Source organism: Nerophis lumbriciformis, linkage group LG29, assembly GCF_033978685.3.
Source record: "Nerophis lumbriciformis linkage group LG29, RoL_Nlum_v2.1, whole genome shotgun sequence".
Taxonomy (NCBI): Eukaryota; Metazoa; Chordata; class Actinopteri; order Syngnathiformes; family Syngnathidae; genus Nerophis; species Nerophis lumbriciformis.
In genome coordinates, this window is record NC_084576.2 from 9,150,001 (window position 1) to 9,160,000 (window position 10,000).

Genomic DNA, 10,000 nt, shown 5'->3' on the forward strand with positions numbered 1-10,000 from the left:
TGTTGAATTGAAAAAAAATCGATTTTCAATCGAATCGTGACCCCAAGAATCGATATTGAATCGAATCGTGGGACACCCAAAGATTCACAGCCCTAATATATATATATATATATATATATATATATATATATATGTATATATATATATGTGTATATATATATATATATATATACATATACATATATATATATATATATATATATATAGATAGATAGATAGATAGATAGATACTGTATACCGGCCCCTAGACATATTTTATTCTCTAAATGTGGCCCCCCGTGCCAAACTAATTGCCCAGGTCTGCGCTAGACAGTGAGTCCCAAAAATAATAGCATGTACTATGAGTGGGTGTGTTGCGTGTGATCTACTAACACTGCGTGGGCAATTGAAATGTGGTGCAGGCTGCCTTATGAGGATTTCGCATGCATACGGGGCTTTTACCACGGAGACACTTGATCATTTTCTGCACATTCATGTTATCATGCTCCTATCCGTGTGCGATGTGTTGAACCAGCAGCACATGTCTAGAATATGTAATACTTTTTTGAAACTCAAACTAGACAGAAACCTGTGCACAATGACACTTAGTTCTGTGCGCGAGGCTATGGATCGCATCACCAGCGCATTTGTGCATCTGCATTGCAAATGCAAGAAAATGCACAATGAAAGACGTCTTCCTGTCTGAGACATATTATGGTAATATGTTTTCTAAATATACAAAAAACCTAACAACATTTAAAATAAAACGCCAATAGACAACAAAACGCATCAAATGCATTTGTTATAATAAGCTCCTTAATTCATCCAGCAGCGATAGAATTATAAAATTATATTGCTAAATAGACAATGTGTCTCATATTTTTGTGCGTGCTGTTTAATGTAATTTATTTGCATTTTATTGCTTCGTGTGTGCTATCAAGTTTGCATGTGTTTCAATTAGGGCTGTCAACGTTAATGCATGTGATTAATAAAAATAAAGGGTTAACCCGGAAGACGCGCGCATTTGTTACACGGTCTGTAATTGGGAGCACGGGCGGCCCATTATGCGAAACACATACTCGAGGATGGCGCTGACAGTGTTGCCAATCCTCTTGGCGACTTTATTTGTAAACAGCTACTAGCGACAAATCTAGTGACTTTTCTTGGTGATATTGGGGACTTTTTTTGTGTCTTGGAGACTGAGATGAAAGCAAACAGCAGTCACCATCCTCGGTGGGCAGTGATGTGTGCTGCCGTCAGCTGGTGCTACTGCTCTGCTCGCGTCAATAGTTACATGCTAGCATGAATGCTAGCTACATCCACAACAAGCAGAGGAGAATGCTGCGCTGGCAGAGTTTACTGATTGAATGTTGTCAACAAAAGTAGCACAGTTAAATTAAACATATACCTTTGCAAAACAGACAGCCACCTGTGAAGACCAAGTCCTGCAAGAAGATGTCATTCATATCACCACAGCTGATCTGTTGTACAATACCTTGGAGAGACACAATTACATCAAGGATAAACCAAATGTACTACCCAAACTAGAGCATAAAGATGCAACTCCGGGCTGAATATGAATTTAGTTTGCTTCCTGGAAAACATTGTAAATAATCACAACAAGCTGATCAGCATTGTCATCTGAAAAAGGTAAACAAACATGTTTGTTTCAACAACTGTTTAAACTAAAGAAGGGTAAGTGGTGCACCATGTTAAGTTGTTTATGAGTGCGTTTACTACATTATCGATTAATAACTGAAGCTTGTTCGCAAGATTATTGCAAACTGCAAATACTTTCAAAATGTGCACTTAATTCTTACTATACTTACTGTCACCAAAACATTTAAAAAGAATTGACAGCCGTTGACACGCGAAGCTTTAGTAAATGAGTGTGGACTTGATGTCAAAGAACTCAATTTTGGTTTCATGTGACCACATCAGATTCACTCATGCCTTGTCTGAGTCATTCAGGTGTTGATGGATAAGCTTGAGACCCATCAGTCTTCCTGTTCTGTCTTCCACTTTACTGTATGTCTGTTCTAATACAGGTTTTGTTGTACTTTTTAAGTGCAATGACAATCAAGTTCCATTCCATTCTGTTGTGTATCGTTTCTCCAAGATTGAGGGTGAAGGCACTGTCCGTTTGATTTTAAGTCAAAATTTAATTGTCTGATGTGATGAGGCAAACTTAATTAGCAGCATGTGAGGCTCGTGAACCCGGAAAAAAATAATAAATTAGGCGCAGCACTGTGTTCAAAGTCTGGGGATAAAAAGTAGCGGCTTATTGACCCGCAATTAAGTGTCCTCATGAGCTGTGATGAGGTGGCGACTTGTCCAGGGTGTACCCCGCCTTCCGCCCGAATGCAGCTGAGATAAGCTCCAGCACCCCCCGCGACCCCAAAAGGGACAAGCGGTAGAAAATGGATGGATGGCTGAGCAGGCGGCTCATATCTAAGAGATGTCAGCTAATTCTGCCTTTCTTCAATATCCTCCAAATTGCTTGGCTCTGATGGAACCTGACATTGATGTCTTTCCATAGACATCTGGACTATGAGAGGGCCACTTCAGAACCCTGATTTTAGTGTCCTTAGTTATCACACACAGCTGTTAGAGATTATGCAAACGCTACGAAATGGCTACACAGTATATTTTTATATTCTGCCCTTAAAATAAGCATTTTCTATCTCTTCTACCTTTTAACAATATTTTGCCGCAACTCAGGTGTTGCAAACTCTGCTCCTTGGAATCACTTAAATAGCATTCAGTTGTAATTGGCTGCTAATATGTAATTGAAACGCAATTTACAGCTCAGGTGTGTTTTTAAAGCAGAAACTCACATGGGTGCCTGAACTGTAACTGGTATTTGGGGGGCCAAAACTCTTTCTGGTTGGTAGAGGATCCAATACATATTTCCTTCAAGCCAATGCAAATTAATGTATAACTTTTACTTAAGGTATTATTCTGGATTTTTTTTTTACATTTTGTCTCTTGGTTACAATAAAGCTACTATAACAATTCTGGACTTTGGAAGGGTGTAATGTTTTGCAACAGTATGTACCATCGTTACTTTGCCTTAGTTTTAGAGTGCAGGAGAAGTAGATGGCTGAGCAGTAAACATTTTTGGTCACAAATTCCTTTGATTCATTGTTGATCTCTTTTGGTTTTTAAATCACCAAGTATATTAGCTGGCCACTTTTTTGACCAATGTAGAAAATGTCATTATTTAAACTTTTTTAACAACTTTTGTTTGCATGCAAACAAAATTGCTTATTTAAATTATTATTTATCTGACCACATTAAAATTGTTCTTATCGAATACATGGATGCAAGGAACTGTCATTGTTACTGTGTAGTGTGAGGGCATAAAGGTGGTTCGTTTGTGATGTTACGGAACAGCCTGTCATTTTACTGGTAACAAGATAGTTTATGTGATCTTGTCATCGTGGAGCAGCATGCATAATTCATTGTGCCTTGGAATTTTGGTGCACACCGGCAGCAGTTAGTTGCCTAATGCAAATTTCTAGGTCTTGAGTTTTGACAGGTTGTTAAACATTGCCTCTCTTTGCTTTCAGTCAAAAGGGGAAGAAGCCTTTCCAGACCTTGCGTAATTTAAAGAATGACCTGAATCTGACGGTGGAAGGAGACCTGAACATTGTTATGGCCTTTGCTGAAAAGCTGAGGGCAGGGTTGCACTCATTTGTGTTTGGAAAGTCATTCTATACTAGCATGCAAGAGCGAGACATCCTTATGAACTTCTGATTATGTTCTTCACCTGCTCTCCAGCTCCATCAGGCTTGTCCACAATGGCCAGCACCTCAGCATATTTAAAAAAACCCAAAAACAATCATTACTAGAAGTTATTTAAAATTGTTTTGTAGTGTGTAACATACACAAAGCTAAGATATTGTTTTACCTGCATTATATTAGAGAATGTATGTACAGATTGCACCAAAGTGGCCCCCATCCTTCAATTGTTAGACATGTTTTACTATATTTTTATTGTTACAGGAGTACATCAATATGTGTTTTTCATTCCCATGATTACTGTTTTTCCTTCTTTTGTGTCTACTGCTTCACAAGGTATCATTTCAAGTATTTACTGTTTCAATGAGCCAATCAAACAAAGTTTATTACAGTTCACTTATCTGCTGTTTTGTCATTTCAGTGTTATGAGAAGACTTGAGATATGTTATGTGCCTGGATGATTTATCACAAGTGCGCTTCAATGAACAAGAATAATTTATATGATTTTTAGTAGTTCCATTAAGATAAAGAGACCAGGCCAATAACTTTTTTGCGGTTCTTTTTTTTAAATTAATGTGTGAACCAGTAGTTTTTTACTTTTTACTACAAAACTACTGAAATAAATCAGCTTTAAAAAATATAATTGATTCAGATCCACCTGCTTGTCATTGAAATTGTCTCTGGAACTCACCAGGATGTGGCATTTGATATAAATGTCAAAGTATTTACTCTTCCTTTGTTGTTTGATTGTTTTTGTGGACTGTGAAGCAAAACCCTGATAAATGGAATGCTGTTTTGAAATTGAGTAATTGCCGTCTGCTAATTAGAAGATGAAAAGTCAATTGACAATAATATACTTGAATTATCCTCAAGTATGTGTATTGCACCAAATGTTGAAGGCAATAAATGTGAAAGAAACTTGTAACAAGGAGGTGTTTATGCATGTACACCACTCTACTTAAACATTTTTCAGAAGGACGTCAGGACAAATGTCGTTTCAGTCATCTATTAGATCACCTTGTCTATATTGTTCAGGAATACATGCTGAAACAGTGAAGGTGACCAGTATGTTGAATAATGGTATACATATATGAACACTTTTAGATACATCTATTGACTTACAATTCGTATAATAACATGTCTGGTCTTTATAACACGGGATTATGTGCTGATAAGAACACTTTAGGAAACTGATGGACGAAGGAAATTAGGAATCAAGGTATAGTAACAATTATGGGAACGTTTTTCTTTTTTAGACAAAAGGTCGCTCAGAAATGAAGAAAAATAACAGATGCTAAATGTTTATAATGACCAAAGTGCCCGATACATTCCCAGTCCTATACATGTTATCTTGATTGTATTTCATTTTATTAATCTTTACTGCAATTCTATAATTACGTGTACTATTCATGTATCAAAGATAAACAATCTGCGTAGACCTAAGTCACAGAGGAACTGAAGCACTTCCTGCTCTTCAAAATAAAACACCCCCCCACCGAAAAATAATATAATAAATGATAAACACTAAGTAACCTTATCGCACGCTACTTTAGTAGAATAGTACAATTTGTGTGGATTTTGGCTACGTGTTTTAAATTTGTATACAGACTTACATTATGACGACATCGTTTGCGACATGCCAACACGTAAATTATTTTTCAGTAGACATTTTGCGAATAATATAATCCGTCCATTTTCTACCACTTGTCCCTTTCGTGGTCGTAGGTAGAGAACATTCACACACTAGGGTCAGTTTATAATAATAATAATAATTTAATTGGTCCTGCGATGACATGGCGACTTGTCCAGGGTGTTCCCCGCCTACCGCCCGAAGACTCCAGCATCCTCCGCGACCCCGAAAGGGATAAGCGGTAAAAAAAAATTGATGGATGGATAATGTTATGGATTATTGATATCCAGAACATATATCAAAAGACGGTCATATCTGGTGTAAATGTTTGTTCTATGTGAAGGAGATACTTTCATGATTTATACGTTTAATTCATTATCCAAACCTTTTTACATGTGTGCATTTTACAATATGCTTCTGTTATGTGCCAATCGATATTCTTCTGTTAAACATTTGTTGCTAATAACGATGTTAATTGGTGCAAATAAAACTGTGTACGTCATCGGTTTAGGTAAACACGCTCTTTCATTTGTCATGCTCAGCCCGGAATAGACTTTTCCTATTGGTCAATTTAGTCAGCTGTTTCGTCAGAACCGGAAAAGATGTCGACTGTCAGTAATCCGGGTAAATATTCAACCGAGGATGCTAATTCTGCCCATGCTTGCAGACACGATTAAGTGACAACAATCGTTGGGCGACTGGAGCAAAGATGACACCTCAGAGTACATCAAGGTATTGTTTTATCGCCGAGTTACTTGTTTTTATACATAATTGAAGGCGAAGTTGCAGGGTGCGGCCCGCTGTCATTAGCTTGCTAGCTAGCCTTAGTGCTAACTTTATTATATTTAGCACTTCGCTGTATCATTTGACATTATCCTTGCACATGTCATTAGTCCGGTTGGTTAAAACGCTGTCTTAGAACGTTCAGTGTTAACATATTACATGCTAGTTATAACATGTACTATAATACTAAGGACATTTCTCAATATGTTGAATTGGAGTCTATAGGTCCAGGTTTAGTTATATATTAAGTTTAATTACAATTCAATGTCTTTATGTAATCAGGCACTTGTTGAAACATTTTACATTAAAAGGTAATCAGTGTGCACTCAACACCTTGCTTGACCAAATTAAATGTTAGTCACTTTTCAGTTATTTGGGGTAAAATGTCCCTGTTATCACATACATGTTAATTATATTGAACTACTAGTGTATGTACAGTACAGGCCAAACGTTTGGACACACTTTCTCATTCAATGCGTTGTCTTTATTTTCATGACAATTTACATTGTAGATTGTCACTGAATGCATCACAACTATGAATGAACACATGTGGAGTTCTTTACTTAACAAAAAAAGGTGAAATAACTGAACACTTGTTTTATATTCTAGATTCTTCAAAATAGCCACCCTTTGCTTTGATTACTTTTTCGCACACTCCTGAAAGGGTTTTCACTTCACATGTGTGCTTGATGCTCATCGAGAGAATGCCAAGAGTGTGCAAATCAGTAATCAGAGCAAAGGTGGCTATTTTGAAGAAACTAGAATATAAAGCACGTTCAGTTATTTCACCTTTTTTTGTTAAGTACATAACTTGGTCGTGGGCGGGGCTAAGGGGGAGGAGTATATTTATAGCTAGAATTCACTGAAATTCAAGTATTTCTTATATATATATATATATATATATATATATATATATATATATATATATATATATATATATATATATGTATATATGTCTTAATAAGGTTATCCAAAAAATAGTGCTCGATACCGTAGTAGAGCGCAATATATGTATGTGTGGGGGAAAAATCACAAGACTATTTCATCTCTACAGGCCTGTTTCATGAGGGGGGTACCCCCCTCATGAAACAGGCCTGTAGAGATGAAATAGTCTTGTGATTTTTTCCCCACACATACATATATATATATATATATATATATATATATATATATATATATATATATATATAAATAAAATAAATACTTGAATTTCAGTGCTCATTTATTTACACATATACACACACATAACACTCCTCTACTCATTGTTGTATTTGAAAGTGCAATGCTTTGCAGCCAGTAGCACAGCTTTTGAAGGAGCATAGGTATGGGCAGCATCTGTGGAATTTAATTTGCAGGAAAGGAGTGTGTTTAGGGTTGAATTGTCATCCTCGTTCTATTCTCTGTCACTATCTTTCTAACCATGCTGAACACCCTCTCTGATGATGCATTGCTGTGTGGCACGCACAAAAGTGCCTTCATCAGAAGCACCAGAGTCTGGAATCTTCAATCTCTCCCCAGCATACCCCTTCCCCTTTGAGCTGTCTTAGATGAACTGAAATTCTTGTTTCCAATCATTTTGGAACTTGCAAGCGTACTTCTTCTTCTTACTCGTCGTCGCCATGACTGTCTCTTCTTCGTTCTTCTGCTTCGTCTCTGTTATGTTTTTGGACATTACTACTTGCCATAGTTTTGAAGCAATGCATGATGGGAATCTGGATGTTGTGTGTCAGTGTATTAACGTGCCGGCTGGAATAAACACACGCTGGGCAATAGCTCCGTGCCTGCCTACTTTATGGGTTATAGATAAACCTATGGATAACGGAGACATATATCATAGTCTCCTTCTTGTTGTGTGTGCAGTTGCGCGCTGAGCTCCAAAAGCCGTAGATGTTATAACGTGACTGGGACGGCACGCTGTTTATAAGGCGGAAAAGCGGACGTGACGACAGGCTGTCCTTACTCAGGTCCGGCTGGAAATCGGGAGAAATTTGTGAGAATGGTTGTGCCGGGATATTTTCGGGAGAGGCACTGAAATCCGTGAGTCTCCCAGAAAATTTGGGAGGGTTGGCAAGTATGCCCTGGTGTGTGATGCAATGGAGGCAAGGCGGGTGAAGTGTTTTGCCCAAGGACACAACGGCATTGACTTGGATGGCGGAAGCTGGATGTTATACCAGGAACCCTCAAGTTTCTTGATGGCTGCTCTACCATCTGAGCCTCTGCTTAGTGCGAGCTTTGTAAACTTCCGTTTGTTTGATATTTCTCTCATGCTGTTGTTAATACAAAGGTCCTGGGTTTGATCCAGCACTCGGCATCTTTCTGTGGAGTTTGCATGTTCTCCCAGTGACTGCGTGGGTTCCCTCCGGGTACTCCGGCTTCCTCCCACCTCCAAAAACATGCACCTGGGGATAGGCTAAATTGGCCCTAGTGTGTGAATGTGAGTGTAAATGTTGTCTGTCTATCTGCGTTGGCCCTGCGATGAGGTGGCGACTTGTCCAGGGCGTACCCCGCCTACCGCCCGAATGCAGCTGAGATAGACTCCAGCACCCCCCGCGACCCCGAAAGGGATAAGCGTTAGAAAATGGATGGATGGATGGATGAATGTTCTTTGGTGATTGCGTGTGTTTTTGGCATCTGCAGCAGTTTTCCATTGCATTTGTTTGTATTATCTTGTAGCGTTTATGTTTGCAGAGTTTTTAATTTCCCAGTTGCATTTGCTCTATGGTATTTGTAGATGTATATAGATAATTTCTGTGTTTGGCCCATACTGCACGTTTACCAATATACAAATCTCGACATAATGGCAGTCATGTGGAGATTTCACAAAGCTGTGGAGATTTCACAAAGTTTATTTCTTCTGAAATATGACATCAGATTTGCATTAAACTTCCATGGTGACATTAATCTGGAGTTTTTTAGTTGCGCTGAGGCCCAACAATTTTGCCATATTTTAATTGGCATAATTGCCTGTGATGAAAAACTAATTGTTTGTGTGTGGAAGGGTAAAATGGAACTTTTTGGTTAGCGTCTGAGAAATGTGACATTTTCTTATCTTTTAAACCTCATTTAACAACAGAACATGTTATTGTTGCAGTTATTGACTTGATTAGTTATGAGTTTGTGGTTGTGTGCAGTAGTTCTCAAGCATTTGGCCGCTAAGCTTGGCTGAATGGACTCATTGCAAAGACCTTTTGCTGCACGCATATAAGTAAAGTGTTAACCCCCTCTAACAATATCCTGTCACAAATGTAATAATCCCTCTGGGAGAATTGAATTCCATGCCATAAAAAAACCTGTGTGTGTATAACCTACTAATTAGTTAAAATGTGATGGAAGTAATCACATGACCGTTTCCTACAAACTGCAGTTCCATGTGCTTGTGGTTTGTATACTTCATAGTCAATTTTGCATAATAGGCCATGGAAGCCGAACCCATGCAAGACCAGATAAATTCCTCCACCTACCCCCAGACTAGTCCTATTATAATGTGTTTATAAGCAAGGTTGAAGAGGTAATGTTGAGTATTAAACTGTGAAACGGGTGCATGGAATTATGGACCACTGGGGTTTCGATCAGAGAACACAAAGTCATCAGTTATCAACTTTGAATGTGCATGTTAGTAATCTGAAATATGCAAGTTCAAGATCTTATTATTCTGTCATTTTAATGGAATTTACCTGTGATTTTTAAACTGTGGTATGTGGGCTCCATATAGTGGCGAGAAAACAACCTGTGTTTTCTCGCCACGTGATTCTTTAAAGCAAGGGTCCCCAAACTTTTTGACTCGGGGGCCGCATTAGGTTAAACATTTTTGGCCGGGGGCCAGGCTGTATATACTGTATATATATATATATATATATATATATA

General features: G+C 38.1%; 2 protein-coding genes across 3 annotated transcripts in view; both read left to right on the top strand.

Annotated features, from left to right (window-relative positions):
• c9orf72 (C9orf72-SMCR8 complex subunit) overlaps positions 1-4,636 on the top strand; it is a 55,408-nt gene extending 50,772 nt beyond the window's left edge. For both annotated transcript variants that reach the window (XM_061925070.2, XM_061925069.2), the window contains one exon: positions 3,552-4,636. In XM_061925070.2, the coding sequence (XP_061781054.1) occupies positions 3,552-3,738 (187 nt within the window). In that variant the 3' untranslated portion in view covers positions 3,739-4,636. The remainder of the gene's footprint in view (positions 1-3,551) is intronic.
• Positions 4,637-5,932: 1,296 nt separating this feature from the next.
• Positions 5,933-10,000, top strand: part of kiaa1109 (KIAA1109 ortholog) — a 255,509-nt gene continuing 251,441 nt past the window's right edge. Inside the window, exon 1 of the mRNA XM_061925065.1 lies at positions 5,933-6,085. The gene's annotated coding sequence lies outside the window, so the exon portion shown is untranslated. The remainder of the gene's footprint in view (positions 6,086-10,000) is intronic.